The 26,082-nt window shown below is 40.7% G+C and overlaps 1 protein-coding gene across 1 annotated transcript in view; it reads right to left on the bottom strand.

Moving 5' to 3' along the window:
- The window catches only part of LOC139470374 (beta-galactosidase-like), a 54,881-nt gene that overhangs the window by 5,657 nt on the left and 23,142 nt on the right, over positions 1-26,082 (bottom strand). The window contains exons 8-16 of the mRNA XM_071252783.1: positions 20,910-21,031; positions 20,535-20,575; positions 20,200-20,315; positions 15,590-15,664; positions 14,086-14,175; positions 13,562-13,669; positions 12,850-12,984; positions 12,082-12,191; positions 7,788-7,914 (exon numbers count right to left, since the gene is read on the bottom strand). Coding sequence (XP_071108884.1) covers positions 7,788-7,914; positions 12,082-12,191; positions 12,850-12,984; positions 13,562-13,669; positions 14,086-14,175; positions 15,590-15,664; positions 20,200-20,315; positions 20,535-20,575; positions 20,910-21,031 — 924 coding nt within the window. The remainder of the gene's footprint in view (positions 1-7,787; positions 7,915-12,081; positions 12,192-12,849; positions 12,985-13,561; positions 13,670-14,085; positions 14,176-15,589; positions 15,665-20,199; positions 20,316-20,534; positions 20,576-20,909; positions 21,032-26,082) is intronic.

The following is a 26,082-nucleotide window of genomic DNA, read 5'->3' as shown; positions in this document are numbered from 1 at the left end:
AAACTGATAAATAAGAAGAATAGAAGAGATCAGAGATCAGAGATGCTTGTGGTTTAATGAGATTTTATTTATGAATGAAAATAATATTGACCATATTAACATTTAGCAGTAAGTCACTAAATGTGCTCACTTTCCTTATCACTTTCAGCATTCTTTTATCAACACTGCTCAATTTCTATTGCTATGTTTTGCTATATCACTCGAGCATTATTTATTAATGTGTCAAAAATTGGCAATCTATTCCTTTTCAGTCTGCCATTTCAAATTCTTTCTATTACACTTTACGGCACCGACTCGTGCACATAATCCCAGACAATGCCTCTTAAGCACAGGGCAGCAATAAACCACAAGTTCATTGGCGGTAGGGCCAAGGCGGCCAGGCTCAGGGTGAGGGAGACAGGCAGGAGTGGTGCCATCCCCCGACTGTGGTTCCTCACCCGACACCAGCACAGTCTGAAGATCACCCCACGACAAAGGCACTGGGACATCCCTTGCAGTCGCAGGGACACCCAGCATTTGTCATCCCCATAGCAGTGGCAAACAGCAGCCAAGGTACATACCCATTCAACCAAAATGCCCACCATGTCCATATAATGCCTGCAATGCTAATTTCACAGGTTAACCAAACACTATCGCCACACCATCTCAACACAACTCAATCCAGCTTATCAAAATTTTAATCAGCAAATTATAAATGCTCTACTAATTAGTCAAGGGCACTGGAAACCACTTTTTGGCCGTTAGCAGTAACACCAACTTCAGCCAAAAATTCCAAGATAAACAAACAACTTAAAACAGAAAACAAACCCACAAAAGAACCAAACAATAACAATCTAGAAATAAACCAACCCTACACAACTGAGGAGCTCCTCTACGTAATCCAAAACAGGAAAAAGGGCACAGCCCCAGGATTAGACCTAACTTCTTACCAAATAATTAAAAAACTCCCCCTAAAACTACTCAAGGCACTACTCAAACTATACAATCTCATCTACCTAAACGGACAGGTTCCTACTCCCTGGAAACAGGCCCTAGTCATACCAATCGCTAAACCTAATAAACCAGCTAATCAAGCTAACTCATATAGACCAATATCCCTAACTTCAAACATTACAACATTACCTAACCCAAAATAACATCAGATCAAAGCAGTTTCACTCCTGGCCGCTCAACCCTAGATAACCTCGCCTGACTCGTGGTTATCTGTGCATTAAAACAGGACAACTAAATAAACAATATACCACAGGCATCTTCTTAGACTTCTCTAAAGCTTTCAACATGGTATGGCGTGATGGGCTAATACAAAAACTGAAAAAAATACTCAAAGGTCAGATAATAAACTACATTCAGGACTTCCAAAACAATCGTAAAATAACAGTGGGTATAGACCAAACTCTATCGGACCAATGTCCCCTAGGAAATAGCACTCCCCAGGGCAGCATCCTCAGCCCCATCCTCTTCAATATAATGATAAACGATCTATTCGAGGGCCTATCCCCTAAAGTAAACACATCAAAATTCGCGGATGATGGAGCCCTCTGGATCCGCACTAAAAGCATTAAAATGGCCCAAAATCTACTCCAAAAATCTCTTAATAAAAAACAACAATGGGCTGACAAATCGGGCTCTCCCTTAACTCAGAAAAAACAACAGGAATAGTATTCAAACATAAAAACATGAAACCTGCCTCCCCAATCCTCAAGCTAAACAACCAAACAATCAAATTTCAAAAACAAACCAAATTCTTAGGACTTTTTTTCGATGAACATCTCACCTGGGATGCTCACATCCAAAACCTAACAACTAAATGAAGTAAAGACCTAACCACCCTAAGATGCCTAACTGGCTCTAACTGGGGAGCCTCCAAAGATACCCTCCTCTCTCTCTACATATCATGAATTAGATCAAAACTAGACTACGTCTGCGCCATATACAACACCCTAAACAACTCTCTATCTAGAAAACTTGACTCAATACAATATCAGGCTCTCAAACTAATTACAAGCACCCAACATGGCATCTCCTACACCTCACTTCAGGCCTTTACAGGAGAAATGCCACTAAGTCTACGCAGGGAACAGCTAAGCTTAAATTTCTGGGCCGCGTCCCAATCAAACCCTCTCATCCAAAACTTAATAAACCAAAACATCAGCCCCAAAACCAAGCTCTAGCTCGTAAACACCCCTTACTTACCCCAATATCCCAAAGAATAACAAACTACCTAAATGAACACCAAATTAAAAATCTTAAACAAAACTGCAAACAATCAAATATCTTCACCCCTAAACTTAAAATACCCAAAATAGACACAACACTAGCTAGCCAAATAAATAAACAAACAAACAGACCCAAACATAGCTAACACCACCACACTAGCATACATACACGAAAATTGGCCAAATTGGTGTCACATTTACAAACACACAGGTTTCGGAGTCCATACCACAAAACCAACTAAAACCACACAATCCTTCCGACTCCCAAACAACCAATCAATATTCACGGCAGAACTAATGGTCTTGGCCTCAGCCCTCCATAATCAAGAATCCAAAAACCACAAAAAAATCCTAATACTTACCGACTCCCTAAGTGGACTGGAAGCCCTCCAAACCAAAAATACCAAAAAACGACCTAAAGTAATAAATCAAATACTTAAAAGCTCCAACGACCTAACTAAGGCAGGCAAATAAATAACCTTAAAAGTGTAAACAAGCAAAAAATCACCAAAAAATGGCATAACCTATATCTAAACTCAAATAGTCCAAATCAATAAAGTACTCAGCAAACCACTAACAAAACCAAAAATTCTCCATCCATCAAAAAAAATCGACAGAGTAATCACTAAACTCCAAACAGGACACACCAACCTAAATAATCACCTAAAAAAAATAAAAAAACACACTACAGGTAACTGCCCACACTGCAAACCACTAGAAACCCCAGAACACGCACTCATCCACTGCACACACTACCTAACACAACGAACCGCATTACAAACAACCCTCAATCTAAAGAAGACTCTCACTCTAGAAGCAATACTAAACCCACAAAATAAACTAGAAAACTCCAAGGCCTTAGGTGTATTCTTAATCAAAACGGAACTTATAAAACGCATCTAAAAACACAATAATCTAACAAATCAAAATCACATAAACACCATACCCGGCCCCCTTAGTTCTCCTCCCCAACCCCATCGGCATCTATTCCAAATCTCAAAATTCCCAAATTCTATCTCAGCAACCCCTAAAGCCCCCTCTTAGGGTTGCACACACCACTTTCGCCCCTTTCGGAAACACATTAAATGGCCTGGCCCGGCCCGTGTGAGAAATACGCATCAGTCGGAAAGCGCACGTTAAATCTCCAAAGTAAGTATGTAAGAAGTAAGTCAAGGGCACCAAAACCTGGTCACAATGCCACAGACTCACCAAACCAACCCAGATTATCAAAATTCTAGTCAGCAAATGATAAATGCCGTGACCCAGCTAGCCATGAATCATCAGTTAAATGTCAACACTGAAAGCATTGGTTTTCATGTCAAACAAGCGATAAGGGGAAAAATACACCGTGATGACCTTATAGACATAAAAACTCTCTTTTTTTTTACGGTTGGATAGCCAGCCATCACAGGAAGGATTCAACTTTACCATGGAACTGGATGCATCAGGCCAGGTAACCTTCAAACCCAGACAGCATCCAACCAAGCCTCTCAATATTGGGTTTTACCTACATCAGCATTGCCATAGAGCGAAACACAAACGTCAACAAAATGCAGGAGCTGCTCACCTATGTTGAAACAATCTGGGTTGTTAGTGTCTGCTTTGGTAGCAACAGCTGGCCACAATATAACATACAGTTTCACCAAAAAATGGAGACTGTTCCTGGTCATGGGGCACAATCAATGGGCCAGTGCAGTACACTAGTTTCAATCAAGCAGGCTTCATGATACAAAAGCTTGGTAAGGGCGTGGCATATATTCATTTTCGATATCAAATCACCTCATAGATGTAAGCCTCATCATAAAATATGCACATCAGCAGGCATGCAGGACAACCTCAACTTCTGGATGCAATTCCTTATCAATCCCAACGGCACAATGTTATTCCTGGAACAGGAGTGGGTCAGCAGCCCACACCTTCAACTCTATATAAGCACAGCGGACAGCCAGGGTTTTGAAGCATACTTTCAGGGACACTGGACTAGTGCCAGTTGTCCAGAACAATGGATACAGCTGGGGTGGGTCAAAGACATTACATTATTGAAGCTACATTATTGCAGCCTAGCCAACAAAAGTGTACTACAATTCTGTGACAACCATAAACACACCGCCAAGGGTCAACAGGTCATGAAACTTCTCAGACAAATGTTTACAAAACAACATCCATTTCAAAGCTCATTATATCTCCACCTGGGCAACCATAATTGTAGAGGCTCTTTGAGATTTCAGTGGTCCTGGTTTGGAGCAGCAGCACCTCCAGCGGATGAGCTGGCAACCGCAGAAGTAGGCAAATTAGACCAGTTCAGTGGTCCCTAATAGATCAAGGACCTATGATTCAGCAATTAAATTACTACAGCGATTCCGGGTGGCATACTCCCGGTCTGACGTCTGGCCAGTACCTTTACATCACACTCCATTTCATAACACACCTCTTCTTGTCAGGTACAAGTACAGCACACTCCTATGTCTCAGCCTTGGCATCAGTGCAACGGCTAAATTCTATGCAGAGCATGTTTAACCATTTTCATTTTCTAGTGCAGAAGGCCATTGCCAGGATGTCTAGGCTCTCTCAGCATACTGACGCAAGACAACCTATCACAGTGGAATTATTACTGCACATCACATGGTTCCTCCCCACGGTATGTAACAATTCATATGAAGTTTTACTTTCTCTTCAGCATACCTGTCAACGTTCTTTTGCATGGTAAGCAGAGTTGTGGTGGACTGAGCAAAGGACACAATGCAGAGGGCATTTATGTTATCTGTCCTTTGCCAATGATCTATCTTACATTGATGTAATCTTAAGAACATTGAAGACAGATGTGCAAGACCGCAGCACTCCCATCTCTATCCAGGCCACTCCTCAGTCCATACTATGCCCAGTCAAATCTTTCTCAACAGTACAGCCAGCAGCAAGAGGATATTTATACATGCACACAACACTCTTCCTCTTTAACAAAATTTCAGTTTCGGACAGTGCTGAAAAACACCTTAACTGTAACAAAAGACAATATGAATGCCAATCTTTATTCTTCACATTCCTTCCATATTTGAGTGGCGACAATGGCTGCCGTACAGGGTATCCCACCACAGTAGATCCAGCAGTTGGGACAGTGGACAACAGCTGCATTCAAAACTTACATACTTACATCACACTGCTTTGTGGGTTGGATCGTAGGGTCCAGTTATGCAGCCAGGCTGAGCCGTTACGACATGTGTCAGGTCCCTTCCAAAGACTTATCTGATTCTAGCTACCAGGATTTGCTCTATATTTGTCTTGTACAGCTGCAGTTCAAATCTTCCTGCATATAGAGGAAATGGAGCTCACAGGGGTCCAAAGACAATGTTAATACCGGGTATGACCGTGCTGAACGCCTTCTCATGGACAATATCAGTTTCTGGATAACAGCTTTTGGTATCCTACAAAAACTTCAGCGATTTGAGGTCGATGTGCAATGCGATGTCCGAGGTAATCCAAAGAGTGAATAAAACCGTGCTTGGAAGGGGTTGGCATCCAGGAGATCCACCTCATTCTTAGCGATCAGAATGTCAATATTGTCTTGAATAGCTGGAACATCGAGAGAATGATAGCGAGAACAGCACGAAACTGCAGGCGTAACCCATGGTGGAGAATCAGGTGACTAACTGATCCTGGAGCAGCTGGCAATTCCTCCAGTAAGTTTGAAGTCTCCTTTCTACTGGCGACGCCTGAACAGGGACAACTGGCGGAAGGAGTTGCCAGTTTTCGGGCGCCTGACGAAAGGCACTTTTGCCTACGGTTCCCGCCAGAAAAGCCGTGGTGGGGTCCTTGTAGGTCCAGTCTTTCTGGGGGACTGGTGTTTGGGAGGAAAGGAAGAGGACTTCCTCTCCAAACATGGTCTCCTCCCAACATAGGACTTTCACTGCTGAGAGAGCTGTGAAGAGAGGAGACGTTAAGTAGATGAAACTGTTGTTGATTAGCGTCCCAGCTCTCCTTGGCAACAGTAGGGATCTGGCCAATGAAGAGAGTCAAACCAGACCAAGGTGGACGCATCAATTTCATCTTGAAAGATGGATCCCAGGAAGACAGTTTGAGCAAGGCTGAGCGTCTAATGACGGTAAGTGGACAAGTGCACAAGTTGCTGTTGCCAGTCCAAGGCAGGGGTGAGAGTTGCCTAGACGAGGCACGAGGGAGATGAGCCAAGAAGGCATATCCACAAGCATGACAGACTTGGCTGGAGACGCTTTGTTATAGTCTGGTACAAAATGTTGCTCATCATCCGAAGGGCGGTGTGGGGTAGAGAGATGGCGACTTGCAGGAGAAGGTGACTTAGCTGAGGACTCCAGCCGTCCGGCGTCATGTGCCAGGATGCGTGAGGACAAGCGCACTGAGTAGGCAATGGTCGGCGAGGAACAGTATGTGGCAAAGGTGTGGCTTGGCTACTGGACGGCGACCGTTGGAGACGGTCCAGTGAAACATGGTGAAGGATCAGCGAAATGTGGCGACTATTAGACGAAACCTGAGAGCGATCCCGTGACAACTGGATACACTGTCCCGGGGAAAGCTGATGACAGTGCTTGCCAAAAGCATCAGGGGCGTCATCAGGAGTATGAGAATGGCGAGGGGAACCAGAACAGCATCATGAAGTATGAGTTGAGGCATGGGAATGACGACCCGGTGACTGACAAGATCAGGCAACATCTGGATGATGCATAAGAAGTAGGGGCAAAGCTGATGTGGGTCTTTCCCCGACTTGGGTCTTTTACATAAAGCACAACACATAGAATACATTCTACCAAAAATGTAAACAGCGCCTAAGTGTTACGAACAGAAATACATATGACGCAAAACACTATACTGAACAAAGAGGTGAACCAAGCGCTCAAACACAACCAGAGTGTGACGAGCGACTGGTAGCAAACCAAACACATAATATGCCTAATCATTAGGAATTAAGTCAATAGAAAGCCATAATCAACAAAATAATTGAAAGATTTACCAAAAGTTTAAGAACACTATAACAAAAATGACATTAGTGCGTAACCTCATAAACACGAGAAGCACAAAAGTTAAAATGGCAACCAAGGCATGAAAGTTACGCTGCAATGAACAAAAACGAAGTATCAAGGTATAAGCCACAAACAAGCGGGAAAGGATATATTTAGGTAGCACCACCTGAAGACAAAATTTTATGACAAAACAAGGAAAGGAGAAATGTCTATCCTCAGGCAAACAGAGAAGTATATAAGGGAGAAGGGGCAAAGGGGGATAACTCTTGGATACACAAGCACAGGCTGTAGTTTGTTTCAACTGTCTCTTCACTCCAGTTCTGTCTGTTTGTATATGGTTGGGAAGCTCAAGCACATCCTACAAGATAGTCGGTCATAACATCTTCTGTCATACTTCACTACTGGTGGTTATGTGTTCCTTATTCGTTCATTATTATCCTACAACTATTACTACAAACTAACATCTACAATTATGGAAATGTAAAGTTATTTCCACGTATCTGAGTCTTTGTGTTACAATTCTTTCTGTATCAAACTGTTTCTGAGCAGCATGTTAGTGGCAGACATTCAAGGACTAACTTACCTTATGCCAGGGCCTCATGTCCAGGAAGGAGTCCTGTGGCATGCCTGCCATGTTTGGTACTGGTATTTTACCCATGTAGATGGAGGGAGTCTCTAGATCACCTGAGGCTGATTTCTTGGGACCAGCCCTGAAATTGAACAATAAAGGCTGTTACCATTGATACAATAGATAGTTGTACTAAGTGCTGGTTTTACAAAAGTACCCTAGTGTCCACAACCAGACAGGACATGTGTTCCAGGAGCTGACATCTCTGGAGCTGAACCTTGGCCGCAATGCCTTCAATGCCTGCAATGAATGTTTCCCCATGGGAAATGGGAAATGTTACCTGAGACCTGACTGATACAGAGTACATGGAATACTGGCCTCAAAGTTGCGACCTAAATTTCAGTTTGTCTACTGTCTAAAATTCAGAGGTAGCCAAATGACTACTTTGAAAATTATCTTCTGGTGACTAATTTCTATTGCTACACTTCTAGTAGACACAAAAATATATGACAGCTGACCTTAGAAAAGACGTCTGCTAATAATTGTACTTGCAAATATTTCCTCCTAAAGTCGACAATGAACTGAAATACATAAATATTAATGCAATTAGTACTTTAATTTAGTTGACAATGCTCATTGGATAAGCAAGGCAGTATTAGAAATTGACACTAGTCCTATAGTCCTTGCCTAACTGCTCAATAGTTAAGGTATCATAAGGACTAGTAGAAATTTGCCATTTGTAAGGGTATTGCTATATGTTATCATTATAAGGACTAGTAGACTAAAAGTGTTAGTTTCATTGTTCGAGGCACAAGTATCAAAATCAAGTACAGTTTCCATTAATATATACAATTCCAAGACTAGTGCTATAATTTGTACATATTAATATAGTTATTGGATAAAGATAATTTCAAAGATTTTGGCTACCTACAATATTAGTTTGACTTGACTTGAATGTACCACTGGCTACCAGGAAAAAAATGCTTGAAGCCTTAGGCGACACTTTTTTTATTTCTTGGTTTACCGATTTCAAACTCATTTCAAAAGTCAGGCAGGCCTATTAAAAAAAAGAAAAAAAAAAGCCTCTCACATTTTTTTTACCTGAATTTTGTTACGTAGGTATGAAAAAAAATATCCTGGCGTAATAAAAGTAAAATAACTCAATTTTTCAAGAACATTTTATTATATCCCTGGCACTCAGCTTGTGTAAGGATGGCAACATAACAATCTTCATGTCATGGGTGGAAATGCATGAAAGACGCTACTATTTTGGCAGCATGGGCATCGTTTATCTCTTTCAACACCAGCCAACCAGAAGATTACTGCTGTGACACCAAGTTCCCAGAGACTGTTTCGTGATAGATGAAACCAACATTTATCAAGGAATTATCTGCTGAAATTAACATCTTTGCTACTACATGTTTTGCCATACACTATTTGAAAGGTCTAATTAATCCTATTGTTTATAAATATGAAAGTTATGTGTATTTCATTATTTAAATAATTCATGAACAACTAAATAAAGTTTGTTTTAAATAAATAATAATGTAAGCTAAAACATTCTTAACGTCCAAATTAAGCGCAAATCTAACGATTTTTTCGGCAAATATAAGAATTCATAAAATCCACTTACCTATTTCTCTTAATTTTCATTTGTTTATGTTGTTGGAACATTATTTTAAAAAGAATTACAAATAATATCAGTCATCACCCATTCCCCGATGATAGTGGCTGTCCGTTCACTAACATGAGGAAATACCTCGGTTTTCAAAGCTTCGTATGAATAACACATACGTCTGCCATGTCAGTATACATTAAAAAAACTTATATTGTTTCACCGACAAAATCTGCTACAAGGTTCGTGATTGGTCAAATTTAAGCACGTGACCTAAGGCTGCTAATCAAATTACAGCAACGATAATTTTCAGACTTTGGCGAAAGGTTTGGGTTAAATCATGTTATGCTGAACGTTTAGCATGAAATCGCGATCTGTATTAAAAATATGGAACTTTATGGATGCATAGAGCTAAGTTACGAGCTGTGACAAAGATTTCTTATGCGTATATTTTGGCATTAAACCGCCACTTTTTCCTCCAGGAGGGAACGGAAGGCCTGTCAACTTTGAGACACAGCACAAGTCACACATTTGACCTCATAGGAGCAATTACACTCTTTATGTAAACAAGTCACAATCACTTGTCTGATACGGATACTGTATTGCCATAGTCAGCTACATGATGCCAAGAGTTTCATTACTGTGTTATGCTTTACAAAATTTTGATTTTCCCCAAAGTAATAAATTGCGGTTTTTGAAAGAATATCAATGATAATATATATACAAAGAGAAAAATAACAAAGTCAGTTCGCCACCACTTGTGTCCCATATATGGCTCATTTATCCTATTTGGGTATTTTGTTCGCACAAGTGACAACACACATTCCGGCATTATTTGTCTGTGATGGAAGACAACATGCTCCCCATCTCCCAGTCTCATCTTCTTTTGAACATATTCTGGTATTTTCCACCCGTTACAGTTGTCAATTATTTTCCAGAATTTATAGTAGAGAGCCTTTCTGATGGTGCAGTTATTAGGGCTTGGAGGGAGGGCATGTCCCATCCATCTGGCTGTTCCGTTGTGGGTGGCTACACAGGGTTTGATAAAACAGTAGGGGCATGTGCCCTCCATTCGATTGTCACCCTCGGGATCTGGCTGATTTGCAATGTACTGTTCCCCGGGAAGAGGGGAGTCCACTTGAATTTGTATACCTTACGTTTTGTAAATACATTTTTTGTTATTGTATATATAGTGAATGTAACTATTCTATAAACGGACATGGTTTACAAGGAGCATTATTTCGTGATTAATGTATATAAGTCATTTGATTAGTATATGCACTTTGACTGGATATATTCTTATTATGCAGTAACTGTTTCATTATTATCAAATTTGTAGCCCACAGACCTGTTGTCCTGCGATGTTCCGTAGCAGCCATATGTATAATATGCACCAATAACACATATTCACCACTAATGAACTGCGATATAATAGATTATATGGTCTCTGATGGTACACAAGTTGTTTGTAGTCAGCTTCTAAATGTATTTGTATGATTTTGTGATATTTGGCTCTGACTTGACCTGACAAGAGATCATGCCACTATAGCCATCATATATATATATATATATATATATATATATATATATATATATATATATATATATATATATATATATATATATATGTATATAAATACATAGACATAATTTAGAAGTGAGATCTGCTTTGTTATATTTCAAGTGTTTTAATATGTTATGCTGCCTTGGACCTGAGAATTGTCCGCAGTCCCCAGCTGAGAGGCAGAGGGCCACACGACCTCTTATCCATAATTGTATGTGGCAGAGGAATGTAATGTTTAGAACATAAAGTGGGAAGCCGATTTGGGTGCTGAAAGGCTGTAACTGGCGGTTTAAGACATCGTGTCCGAGCCGAGAAATCGAGGCGACGAATGCCGAGATGTCATTTGACTTACGATATGCGATCGCATGAAAAGTTGGAAATAATAACTAAGACGTCAGTTTGGCAACTTTTATAGATATATTTTTAATGATTTTATTACTTTGTAAATAAAGACGTTTCAGCACGTGAAACGTCTTTATTTTGCTATTTGAAATGTTCGATGAGGACCCGTTGTCGAAGTGTGTCCGAGAATTTTATTTTCAATAACATTGCGGGAAATAGTGTCAAGTGAATACATTTTTAATCTATAGATAAAAAAATGATAAAATCAAATGGAATAAGTATTTCAGACATTGTGAAATGTGATAGATTTAATAAATGAATGATATGACAAGTAGGTTAATATAATTATAATCTTTTTTGACGTGGCTTGGACGGTCTACTGTGCGGTGTGACTTGTGGCTTTGAACGGCCAACAGTGTTGAAATAGTTATACTAGTCAACACTGCGCTTTGCGTTGACAAGCTTTGATGGTATTAGAGAAGGATCCCAGCAAGAAATATCAGAGTGACTTCCCTTTGCTTTACGCTCGACGAGGAAAAGAAATCTTTTTTTGTTTAAACTTTTTGTCGAAAAGATCGGCCGTAATAAAAAAAAAGGTCATTTTCATTTTTATTTTTTAGGACTTTGAAAGAGCGGCGCATCCGTAAACCAAGAAATAAAAAAATGTCGCCTTATGGCTACTTGGTAAAAATTTAAACTTTGAGGCCTGGAATACCAACAGCATATGCCATGGTTTCCATTGAGCTTTGCAGACAATGCATCCTCCATCCCCATGGTATGACACTCACCTGAACTGTCTGGTAAAGTTGGCAGGTGAACGAATATTCTCCAGGGTTATTGGGTAAATCTCCCAGTCCTCCAGAACAGTTCCATTCAAGGTTATATTGGCTGTCAGGCCCTGCAAGTGGTTCAAACATATTTAATCGACAATTCTGAAACAATCAACACAAAACAGGCTGAACCAGAATTTTGAAAATCCTTACAAAAACAAAAAAAGGAGGGAATGAAAAAGGTCATAACATCAAACGTCATAGTTCTAGTCCCAACACATTAAGTGTCATAGTCCCAACACATTAAGTGTCATAGTCCCAATACATTAAGTGTCATAGTAGCAATGCATCAAGTGTCATAGTCCCAATACATCAAGTGTCATAGTCCCAACACATTAAGTGTCATAGTCCCAATACATTAAGTGTCATAGTCCCAATACATTAAGTGTCATAGTCCCAACACATTAAGTGTCATAGTCCTTATTAAATTAAGTGTCATTGTCCCAACACATTAAGTGTCATAGTCCCAATACATTAAGTGTCATAGTCCCAACACATTAAGTGTCATAGTTCCAACACATTAAGTGTCATAGTCACAACACATTCCCTACAACACCAAGTGGCTATTCCCTACAACACCAAGTGGCTATTCCCTAAAACGCCAAGTGGCCATTCCCTAAAACACCAAGTGGCCATTCCCTAAAACACCAAGTGGCTCTTCCCTAAAACATCAGGTCGTGCATGAGCAATGGTCTACCTGTTTGGATGGCAGCTTGTCCCACCTACCTTCTGATTGTAGTTCATCAAAGTAGAGAATCCTATCCGGGCCTGATTCTCTACTAGAATGTCCAGGTACTGGCCAGCCTCCCCAGTGATGTTCACCTGCCACACCAGGTCCCGGTTAAGGATGCCCATTGGTACCTGGAGATTCAGCCATCAAAGAAATGGTTGTATGATGACCTTTCATTCTTGTCCTTCATCAATGTTTAAAAATCTTCAGTGCTCAATGAGTTATTGAATGGTTCGTATTTAGCAATGATATTAGTGACAACAGGTTACGAAGTTCGTAACCTGTTGTCACTAATATCATTGCCACATCCAACTACAGCAAAAAATTGAGTCAGGACCACATGAAAGAGTGGTCAACAATGTGGGCAATCATCCACAAAATGAGTGTATGGTAGCAAACACTCAACCAGGTCACAGCTAAGTCTCCCAAGGTGCCAGCTACATGGAGGTTCGGGGCAGAAAGTTCCCAGTACCCCAGGCTGAGGGATCATGCAATGTGACCACCCAGTGGTTCATTAAGTATGTTGTTACAGCAAGCATAAAGACACTAAATCAGCAGGGCCATAAATTCACAGTTTAGTTGGGACTGATTCCGGTAAAAAGTATTTTCATGCATGAAGGACTAAAACTATAACTTATACCAAGCATGCTGTTCACAGGCCATACAGACAGCTACAACATGCAGTTTTAACATGACCTTCTCACCCACCTCGTTGACCATGACGTAGCCTCGATCTCGTGTTCCGTTAGTCACTAGTGCTGTTGGGAGCGTCCAGCTGCTCTTCAAGACATGGCGGTATAGGATGAAGCCATAATACTGGAAACAGACACAGCAATAAACTTAGTAGACATAGATGATGGGGAAATCAGTATTTAGGAACATGTTACAAGTCTCTTACATTTACAGAGGCATTTATTAATTCCAAAACAGGAAAGATGTGTTAGTTTTGTGGAGTATTCTTAGAGACATTTTATAATTGTGTACCAACAATTTGAACAATTTGTTCATTTTTTTATGTGATTTGCTAAGGAATAACATTTTGGAACATAACTTGGAACTAAAATTTCCAAATTTTCTCGAACACATTATATTTATGTACTAATTGTCTCAGTGGAATAATTCCTACACAACCTTAATCAAATAAATATAAACTATTGTTTAACAGATACCTGGACTTGAGGTTCAATATAATTATTATGCAGAACATGTACACCAATCAAATGTTTACTCACAAACTTAATCTGTTCCATGGTGAGAGGGAAACGAGATTTGACTGGTCCACCAGGACTTGTGGTTTCAAGAGAACCTTGAATAGTGGTCATCTGGAGAAAAACACACAAAACTGTCATTGGCCGTCAAGTAAGTGAAGGGCTAGTTTCACAAGAAAACCTGGAATTGTTCAGTTAAATGGAAAAGCACACAATGAAATAAGCATCAAATACTCACATCCCCCGCCAATATGACATGTCGGGTGTGTGCAATGCATTAGCTCCTGTGAACTATGTGAAGGCACCAGTTCACCACTAGATCTATCTATGTGCCAAGTTTGGTGAAGAAATATGGTACGGTTTTCAAGATCTGCTCCGGAAACGACGACTACCACCATTTTCAGTCTAAATCAAAGTCGGTGCCATGGAAACTCGAAAAATTACTTTTTTATCAGTCCCAAACTATCAAAAGGCACCAGTTCACCACTAGATCTATCTATGTGCCAAGTTTGGTGAAGAAATATGGTACGGTTTTCAAGATTTGCTTCGGAAACGAGGACTACCTCCATTTTCAGTCTAAATCAAAGTCGTTGACATGGAAACTCAAAAAATATTTTTTTTAAAAATCATAAAATAACAACAAGGCACCAGTTCACAACTAGACCTATCTATGTGCCAAGTATGGTGAAGAAATATGGTACGGTTTTCAAGATCTGCTCCGGAAACGACGACTACCACCATTATCAGTCTAAATCAAAGTCGGTGCCATGGAAACTCGAAAAATAACTTTTTTATCAATCCCAAACTATCAAAAGGCACCAGTTCACCACTAGATCTATCTGGTGAAGAAATATGGTACGGTTTTCAAGATCTGCTCCGGAAACGAAATGTGACGGACGGACGGAAGGACGGACGGATGGCCGGACAGACGGACGGCACCCATTCCTATATCCCCCTTCCACTTCGTTAAATAATTAACCCCACAAAATTACAGCTATGTCTTGGTAATGTGGGACTGGGCAACGAGAAGCCACACCAGTGGTTGATGGTGTGGTTTATACCACAAAGATGTGACCACACTGTACATTCCAGTAGACAAGATGACAGGTCATAATGAATATTGCAGCATACTGCAGCAATATCATCATGTTCATGGGACCTTGATAATATTCCATCCCGTGATCCGACCAAGGAGCAGCGTTCCCTGTTGCTGAAACACTTGGGCACACAGTCACATTAGAACCACATTAGTCAGCTCTTAGCACAAGACACATAAGACACCAGAAACTTATTCTACTCCTGAATCTCCACAGGGTGTCCACTCCAGTACCCAGGCTATACAACTGGACTATTATCATAATAATGATAAACATTGGGCAACTTCTCTGCCCAAGAATGCTTACTGGAGGAATACCAGAAAAAAACAACCCTTGATGATATCATAAAGCTTTAATATATCCCCAAAATGATGATTATGATATTAAACACACGTCAACACAATATTTGTTATTTGTCAAACTCAACTTACAAAGTCCATTTGCACAGTACCATAAGGACACTTGGGAGTATTTGGGGGGATCGGCTCAGCTGGTAGAGGGTTGTACTGGAACAGAAGCATGTGTCATATACAGAGGCATCCTCAATATTTACAAACATTACAAACATAAGCATTTTTATGAATAGTTCATATTGTGACCTTGACCTTAATTCCACCAAATCAAATGTCAGACATGCGACATCTGTTATAAGCCTGTCGATGGGAAAACCTCATAGAGCTCAACAAGGAGGTCTAACAACATGGAACAATGTCGATTAAACTCTAAATCCCTAAAACCCAACAGATGTCTTTTTCCCCACTAAGTGTGAACAGCATGTGTTACACAGATGTCTTCTTCCCTACTAAGTGTGTACAGCATGTGTTAAACAGATGTCTTCTTCCCCACTATGTGTGTACAGCATGTGTCACACAGATGTCTTCTTCCCCTCTAAGTGTGTACAGCATGTGTCACACAGATGTCTTCTTCCCCACTTAGTGTGTACAGCATGTGTCACACAGATGTCTTCTTCCCCTCTAAGTGTGTACAGCTTGTGTCACACATGTCTTCTTCCAAACTATGTGTGTACAGCATGTTTTTCACAGATGTCTTCTTCCCAACTAAGTGTGTACAGCATGTGTCACACAGATGTCTTCTTCCCAACTAAGTGTGTACAACATGTGTTACACAGATGTCTTCTTCCCCACTAAGTGTGTACAGTATGTGTTACACAGATGTCTTCTTCCTCACTATGTGTGTACAGCATGTGTCATACAGATGTCTTCTTCCCCACTAAGTGGGTACAGTATGTGTTACACAGATGTCTTCTTCCCAACTAAGTGTGTACAGCATGTGTCACACAGATGTCTTCTTCCCAACTATGTGTGTACAGCATGTGTTACACAGATGTCTTCTTCCCAACTAAGTGTGTACAGTATGTGTCACACAGATGTCTTCTCCCCACTATGTGTGTACAGCATGTGTTACACAGATGTCTTCTCCCCACTATGTGTGTACAGCATGTGTCACACAGATGTCTTCTCCGCACTATGTGTGTACAGCATGTGTCACACAGATGTCTTCTTCCCAACTAAGTGTGTACAGCATGTGTCATACAGATGTCTTCTTCCCACTAAGTGTGTACAGCATGTGTTACACAGATGTCGTCTTCTTCCCCACTTAGTGTGTACAGCATGTGTTACACATATTTCTTCTTCCCCACTAAGTGTGTACAGCATGTGTCACACAGATGTCTTCTTCCCCACTTAGTGTGTACAGCTTGTGCTACACAGATGTCTTCTTCCCAACTAAGTGTGTACAGCATGTGTCATACAGATGTCTTCTTCCCACTAAGTGTGTACAGCATGTGTTACACAGATGTCGTCTTCTTCCCCACTTAGTGTGTACAGCATGTGTTACACATATTTCTTCTTCCCCACTAAGTGTGTACAGCATGTGTTACACAGATGTCTTCTCCCCACTAAGTGTGTACAGCATGTGTCATACAGATGTCTTCTTCCCAACTATGTGTGTACAGCATGTGTTACACAGATGTCTTCTCCCCACTAAGTGTGTACAGCATGTGTCATACAGATGTCTTTTTCCCCACTAAGTGTGTACAGCATGTGTTACACAGATGTCTTCTTCCCCACTAAGTGTGTACAGCATATGTCACACAGATGTCTTCTTCCCAACTATGTGTGTACAGCATGTGTTAAACAGATGTCTTCTTCCCCACTTAGTGTGTACAGCATGTGTCACACAGATGTCTTCTTCCCCACTATGTGTGTACAACATGTGTCACACAGATGTCTTCTTCCCAACTATGTGTGTACAGCATGTGTTACACAGATGTCTTCTTCCCAACTAAGTGTGTACAGCATGTGTCACACAGATGTCTTCTTCCCAACTAAGCTGTGCACAGCATGTGTTACACAGATGTCTTCTTCCCCACTTAGTGTGTACAGCATGTGTCACACAGATGTCTTCTTCCCCACTATGTGTGTACAGCATGTGTTACACAGATGTCTTCTTCCCCATTATGTGTGTACAGCATGTGTCACACAGATGTCTTCTCCCCACTATGTGTGTACAGCATGTGTTACACAGATGTCTTCTTCCCAACTAAGTGTGTACAGCATGTGTCATACAGATGTCTTCTTCCAAACTATGTGTGCACAGCATGTGTTACACAGATGTCTTCTTCACAGCTAAGAGTTTATAGCATGTGTTACACAGATGTCTTCTTCACAGCTAAGTGTTTATAGCATGTGTTACACAGATGTCTGCTTCACAGCTAAGTGTGTACAGCATGTGTTACACAGATGTCTTCTTCACAGCTAAGTGTTTATAGCATGTGTCACACAGATGTCTTCTTCCCACTAAGTGTGTACAGCATGTGTTACACAGATGTCTTCTTCCCAACTATGTGTGTACAGCATGTGTCACACAGATGTCTTTTTCCCCACTAAGTGTGTACAGCATGTGTCACACAGATGTCTTCTTCCCAACTTAGTGTGTACAGCATGTGTTACACAGATGTCTTCTTCCCCACTAAGTGTGTACAGCATGTGTTACACAGATGTCTTCTTCCCCACTAAGTGTGTACAGCATGTGTTACACAGATGTCTTCTTCACATCTAAGTGTTTACAGCATGTGTCACACAGATGTCTTCTTCCCCACTTAGTGTGTACAGCATGTGTTACACAGATGTCTTCTTCCCCACTTAGTGTGTACAGCATGTGTTACACAGATGTCTTCTTCCCCACTTAGTGTGTACAGCATGTGTTACACAGATGTCTTCTTCCCAACTAAGTGTGTACAGCATGTGTCACACAGATGTCTTCTTCCCAACTAAGTGTGTACAGCATGTGTTACACAGATGTCTTCTTCCCAACTAAGTGTGTACATTATGTGTCACACAGATGTCTTCTCCCCACTATGTGTGTACAGCATGTGTTACACAGATGTCTTCTCCCCACTATGTGTGTACAGCATGTGTCACACAGATGTCTTCTTCCCAACTAAGTGTGTACAGCATGTGTTACACAGATGTCTTCTCCCCACTATGTGTGTACAGCATGTGTTACACAGATGTCTTCTTCCCAACTAAGTGTGTACAGCATGTGTTACACAGATGTCTTCTTCCCCACTAAGTGTGTACAGCATGTGTTAAACAGATGTCTTCTTCCCCACTTAGTGTGTACAGCATGTGTCACACAGATGTCTTCTTCCCCACTTAGTGTGTACAGCATGTGTTACACAGATTTCTTCTTCCCCACTAAGTGTGTACAGCATGTGTCACACAGATGTCTTCTTCCCCACTTAGTGTGTACAGCATGTGTTACACAGATGTCTTCTTCCCAACTATGTGTGTACAGCATGTGTTACACAGATGTCTTCTCCCCACTAAGTGTGTACAGCATGTGTGATACAGATGTCTTTTTCCCCACTAAGTGTGTACAGCATGTGTTACACAGATGTCTTCTTCCCCACTAAGTGTGTACAGCATGTGTCACACAGATGTCTTTTTCCCCACTAAGTGTGTACAGCATGTGTTACACAGATGTCTTCTTCCCCACTTAGTGTGTACAGCATGTGTCACACAGATGTCTTCTTCCCCACTATGTGTGTACAGCATGTGTTACACAGATGTCTTGTTCCCCATTATGTGTGTACAGCATGTGTCACACAGATGTCTTCTTCCCAACTAAGTGTGTACAGCATGTGTCACACAGATGTCTTCTTCCCAACTAAGCTGTGCACAGCATGTGTTACACAGATGTCTTCTTCCCCACTAAGTGTGTACAGCATGTGTCACACAGATGTCTTCTCCCCACTATGTGTGTACAGCATGTGTTACTCAGATGTCTTCTTCCCCATTATGTGTGTACAGCATGTGTCATACAGATGTCTTCTTCCCAACTATGTGTGCACAGCATGTGTTACACAGATGTCTTCTTCACAGCTAAGTGTGTACAGCATGTGTCACACAGATGTCTTCTTCCCAACTATGTGTGTACAGCATGTGTTAAACAGATGTCTTCTTCCCCACTTAGTGTGTACAGCATGTGTCACACAGATGTCTTCTTCCCCACTATGTGTGTACAGCATGTGTTACACAGATGTCTTCTTCCCCATTATGTGTGTACAGCATGTGTCACACAGATGTCTTCTTCACAGCTAAGTGTGTACAGCATGTGTCACACAGATGTCTTCTTTCCAACTAAGTGTGTACAGCATGTGTCACACAGATGTCTTCTTCACAGTTTAGTGTTTATAGCATGTGTTACACAGATGTCTTCTTCCCAACTAAGTGTGTACAGCATGTGTTACACAGATGTCTTCTTCCCCACTAAGTGTGTACAGCATGTGTCACTAAGGATGTCTTCTTCCCCACTAAGTGTGTACAGCATGTGTTACACAGATGTCTTCTTCACAGCTAAGTGTTTACAGCACATATCTATCCATAATATTTCAATATTATGTGTTACGATTGACCTTTCTGATGGTAGTGTATTTGAGGTGTACTTTCAGCAAATATAATGGATTTACAAAATATATATATTAAGCATATATTTACCTTTACCTAAGAAAATTTACCTTTGAAATGATCTGTCTTATGGCAATATATTTATCTGTGATGTCACCGGTCTCATTAAGCGGGGAGTCATAGTCATAGCTGGTTGGAACAGGTTGGTATGGAGGGGCATTTGCACCTGCAATCAAAACAGATCAGTTTTATCAAAGCCATGTCATACCCATGTTTTAGTTCTAGACACAATCAGCAACCAAAGCTGTTGAACTTTGTATCGTATTACAGTAAGTCTAGTCAATAAGATTTAAAAAGAATTTACTTATTTTGTCATCTGGTTAAATGATTAAAAACACCTGTTTCTATGACATATATCAAATGATGAACTGGGAAAATACTTCACCATTCCAGTAAGCGAAGTTGGTGCCTCCTTCAAACATGTACCTAAAGAAACAATAATACTGTTGGCATAATTATGTTCAATACTCTTATTTCAAGGCTGTATTTACTTACTGTATAGGAAGTGATTGATGTGGCATACAGACTACAGGCTTATTGTAATTTTATGTTGTTATTTTACCATATACTAAAACATAGGAGGATATTTTCAGCACTAAAAAACATATAAGTTGACAGTAACTGGAAACTATTCACTAAAAGCTACATTAACTATAGAAGTAGTTAATGACTATCACGTTCCCTGCCAATCTGAAGCACTTGTAGACAAGCTAAATACAGCAACCAATATGGCACCAGCAAGAACCTATTGCAAGCTTACATGTTGATATTGGCACCATAGTCCAAGAGCAGGTCAAGACTCTTGGCCACTGTTCTCATGTCTGTTGTGGAGTGAGGGGACCCCCAGTGATCCAGCCAGCCAGTGTAGAACTCCGAGTTCACCTGAGCAGGAATCCCCATGAAGATCAGATATGTTACTATGACAAGCTAATGCTGTAATATGAAGTTTTAGGCATAACTGAACTTGCATAAAGTTCTCTGTAGAATCAAGTTGACTGAAGCATTGGACCACTGATCATAATGATTTTCAGAGTTTGTTTTATCAATAATGAAGGTCATAACAAAGAAACCTTCACTTTCATCACATGTCATACTGTCACATGTTTTCACTCGATGTATTGCTCTGCTCTGCCATTTTGAATCATGTTTTTGTTCTGATATTATACGAGATGTGACGTCACTGGCAGCACTATCCCGCTACCGCTCCAGTGACAAAATGCTCAGAATCAAGCTACAAAATGAAAGTTATTGATCAAATTTGAGAAATATATCAGTTTGAAACAGAGATCACTTAGACATAACTCACCACTATGAAAAAAAATTCATATTAGGAAAGTTTTAGTGCTGTCAAAAACCTAAGTGATAGATTGTCTGCCTGGTGTTGATATCGGCCTTCAGAAAATCACATGACCATCACATGATACTCTGGCTAAAAATAAAATGTATGGAAAGGCAGTGGGCCCATCTCTTATATCATGCATACTTTAAGTGGATATTTTCATTATGTTTTACGTTAATGTCATGAGAGTCTTTATTATGATTTTAGGGCTCCATTAGCTCAGGGAAGGGCAATTAATAGCAATATCCACTAGGGCATGGAAAAAGCTTATGAGCCCATCGTTAGCGGGGAAGGGTTCAAAAGTGCAGCAAGACAGTTTTCAGTGCCCTATTCGTCTCTTCGCGATCAACTTTATGGAAAAGTCTCTATTGAATGTGTGAGATCAGAATCCACTGCATTATTATCCCAAGAGGAGGAATATAGCCTCAAGTCTGATGTAGGGATGATGTCTGCTTTTGGGTATGTGCAGAAGTTACAGCTTTAGCTACCGATCTTGCTGTCTGCTTGGCAAAAGAACCAAAAGTGAGACAACCCTTTTTTACTTCGGTGGTTTTACAGTTTTCTTAAGAGATGGCCAGAACTTAGAGGGCAGAAGCCCCGTTCTTTGGAGATCATGAGAGCAAAAGCCACATCGGAGAAGATGGTCGTGCCTGTTTTTACGATTTGGAGGAGATCCTGGATAAGTACCACTTGGTGTACTAGCTTTTTTAGATATGCTGAACACATCCTGACAACAGATCCTAAACCCACAAAGAAAAGAAAGGTCCTGAGTTCGGTTGTTGGAGGAAAACCTTCAACAGAGGACACAATGCACACACCCTGCATGTTCACATTGGACTCATCTGATCTATTGCAAGCCTGTTACGTGTGTGAGACGACATGCAGAGTTTTGGTGCCCCTGTCATGTCGAGCCAGAGGAGTGATGTGCATTTTAATTGTGTAAATATTTTGTGACTTTGTATAATGTATCCAAATATTCAAGTTTGGACACTCTTTTCACCCTGAGTTAACTTTACTGATGTCGTTTTGTGATGGGGATTCCCCCACTGTGCATGTGACAAGCTTGTGTGAGGCTCAGTGGACGTAAATAGCAAGCCAATGAGGAGAGCGAAAACATATGACGTCATTCCAAAGTGTCATGGCTGCACTCGGAACTTTGGAAGCAATCGATGTAGACTTTTGCTTCATAGACTTTCACATTAAACATTTGAATAAAATCATTAAAATCTAAATATTTTTTACATTTTACATATTTTTATTTGTATATTTATCCTGCATTACTCCTTGATGCATCTACTGCTGTTTTCTGACAGAAAGACGAACTGAGTGAGATCCAGCTGCTAAAGAAAAGTTGTTCCAAACGATAGGAGGCAGCACCCCTCGCACAGTCGGCACATGACCCGAAAGTCATGACATCACATCAAAACACAAAACTGCTTTAAACATAACATCTGAAACTTTGTGGGGAGGCAGCATAGCGAAGGGACGTCGTAATGCAGGATAAGTATAGAAATGTAAAAAATATTTAGATTTTACTAAATTTTCTAACTTATCCTGCATTACTCCCTAATGCATCTTTATCAGACGGCACTGTCAGTGGGCATACCTTCAGAAGTTATGTGATTACCGGAACATCTCCAACAATTCCTGTTGGCAGGAAACGATAGTCGATGCAAAAAGGAAAACCTGAATAGGTGAAAGAAATAGAATTAGTCAAGTAGCCAAAAACTAGAACTGACCTGAGAGCAAATGTGGAACACATTAGAGCCCCCCTCTAATCTGGGGTGATAAACACCAGAGAGTTTGACGTGCCCTGCTCCTGGTTTCAGAGAATCAGTGGGTATCAGCTTTAAGGATAGGTGACCTGTTGTCTACCACCAGGGGACCAAAACCGTGGATGCCGGCAACATCATCCAAGGCTTTGTCACGGAGGCAGTAGCTGGCAAAGACAGTGTCTGATCGTCAAAAACAGCCTTCCATGATATATTTGATGGTTTATGGAGAATGGTATATGGAGAATGTGGTAGATTGCCTCTATTCAAATATTCACAGCTGAAAGTGATAAAGTACTGGCTGAAACTCCTTAAAATGAATTAATCAAGATACCCTAAGAAATGTTACAATACAATACGAATGGAAAGACTAATTGGGTAACTTATGTGAAAAAAATTGTTATTCAATGAGTGGTTTGGGAAATGTTTGGTAGGATCAATTTGTAACAATCTGAAAGTGTATTTACCAATTCTTTTCTACAAAGGTAAAAAATATTAATCTGCAATCGTGGTCATTTTCGTTGACATTATCGAATAATTTTTGTATCATAGAATGTTGAAAACTCATATATACACTGAACAGTATCTATTTCTTTATGAATATAAAGAAATACCGCAATTCACTGGCAAGATTTTGATGTTCATCCCATGATTTATGCATCGAGAGTGAGAGATACACAAAAATGTCAGAATGATTATGTAAAATGTGTAATAGTCAAAATATAGAGGATGAATATCACATTTTACTTGTATGTCCATTGTACTCCACTGTGAGAAAAAATATATTCCTGTATACTATACTGAGTCAAAATAAAAAGTTCACATTTTTAAAAGTAATCCCATATATGATATACATCGGACAAATGTATCAGAGAAGGTAATTTTTAATCCTTAATGTCCAAAGAAGGATTTTAATTAACGGTGGTAACCATAATTTGTTCCAAGTACCTACGGTATTTGGTAATAACATCAACAGTTTAAATCATAAGTCCCAAGCACGAGAATCTGATGGCACACAAGTTCAGTAGCGTGTAAGGCCACCATGTGCGTTGACAGCTGCCACACAACGCCTCCACATGGACCTTGTGATGCTTGTGAACACATGATTGGGAAGACGATGCCATTGTTGCTGCAAAATGGTGCCAAGATCTTGCAAATTCTGTGGTTGTTCTGGAGAGTGCGCAGACTTCTGTGTTCGATGGTATTGAGGTCGGGAGACCTTGACGGCCAGTCCATGACGTTGACTCCCGCATTCTGAAGGAAATTCCTCGTCAAAATTACTGTGTGGGGTCTGGCATTGTCGTGTTGGAAGATCAAACCGGGTCCATGTGCTGCCATAAAAGGCAGAAGTTCTGGTTCCAGTACCTGGTCGCGGTAAGCAGCAGTGTTGAGGTTGCCACGGATGACAAGAAGCCTGGAACATGCATTGCCACAGAAAGCACCCCATACCATGACACTTCCCCTCGAAATCTGTCAACTTCCTGTACACAACACTGGGCGTAACGTTCATGTCAGCGCCTCCACACCCTCGCCCTACCATCAGCAAATCGAAGATTAAATCGGGATTCATCACTGAAGACGACTTGATTCCTATTCCTCTGATTCAATCGTAAGTGTCGCTGTGCCCACAATTGACGATGATGTCTGTGTAATTGAGTCAGAATCGGCCCGCAGTATGGCCGTCGTGCTTGAAGGGGAGCAGTTCTCAGATGGTTTCAAACAGTTTGCACACTCAGTCTACTCCTAAACAGTTCATTTCTGGTTGATGCAGCCGTCAAAAATCGGTTACGGAGGTGACGTAAGACAATCTGACGATCCTCTGCATGTGACGTCACATGTGTTCGACCTGGCCGAGGGCGATCAGCGGTGGTACCCGTTTGCTGTAGACGCGTCTGTAAATCATAAAGTCCGTTGACTACAACCCATCGTCCTTGTGACTTCAGCTACGGACGTTCACGTCTTGCACATTTGAAAGGCGTGGCATGACAAATGGCCGTAAAGACTTTTCTTTGTTTGTGTTTTTCTATTTTTGTTAATGACTGCTAACAAGTATGGCTGAAAACATGTGCGATATTATGGCCATGTGACCAGTTGCACGTGAAAAACCACTTTTGCCACTATAGTGCTGTGCACATAATTTTGATCGATTCACCTGCACAAAAACGGGTGTTATCTGAAGACAATACGTGGCCATTACTGTTTAAATACACAATAAGGGCCTACAATGAAAACTGGTCAAAATGTTACAATTTTAGGATTGTGAAGTTTTTAATTTGGTTCAGTATACTTTAATGATCCAAATATTGTGAAATTCCAACAATTGTTAAACAGTCTAGATAAATTGATAATTCAAAACTTAGCCATGTACATATTCCACACACTATTATATAGAACAAAATCTGTAAATAATAGATAATTGTGTGCACCATCTCTGTCACATGTATATAGGCCTTGGGCCTCTTAAGTAGTTGAATAAAGATTGATTGATTGATATATTTGATGGAGCAGAAGAGCCACTGTGTGCCAGAACACGCCCTCAACCTGGTAAGCGCTGAACAAAAAATTGCAGGTCCAGGCTGACCACTAAGTCGAAGAAGCAGAATGTCTGGTTTAGCAGGACTCGAGAGTACCCTGGTTCCTCAAACAATATGACATGGTGATCAACTGGACATGACCTAGAATGCACGCCAGGAAGTGACAGCTAGGAAAAGCTCTTTCAGCTCGAGGTTGTTGCTGTGCCAATGGAGTTGATCTCTGGACCACAGCCCTGAGACTATCTAAGATCGGACACAAGAGTAGATGAGGTCGTCTACAAGACAGTC

This window comes from Haliotis cracherodii, unplaced genomic scaffold, assembly GCF_022045235.1.
Source record: "Haliotis cracherodii isolate W230 unplaced genomic scaffold, xgHalCrac1.p SCAF_20, whole genome shotgun sequence".
Lineage (NCBI taxonomy): Eukaryota > Metazoa > Mollusca > Gastropoda > Lepetellida > Haliotidae > Haliotis > Haliotis cracherodii.
This window is presented reverse-complemented; position numbering and strand designations above follow the sequence as displayed.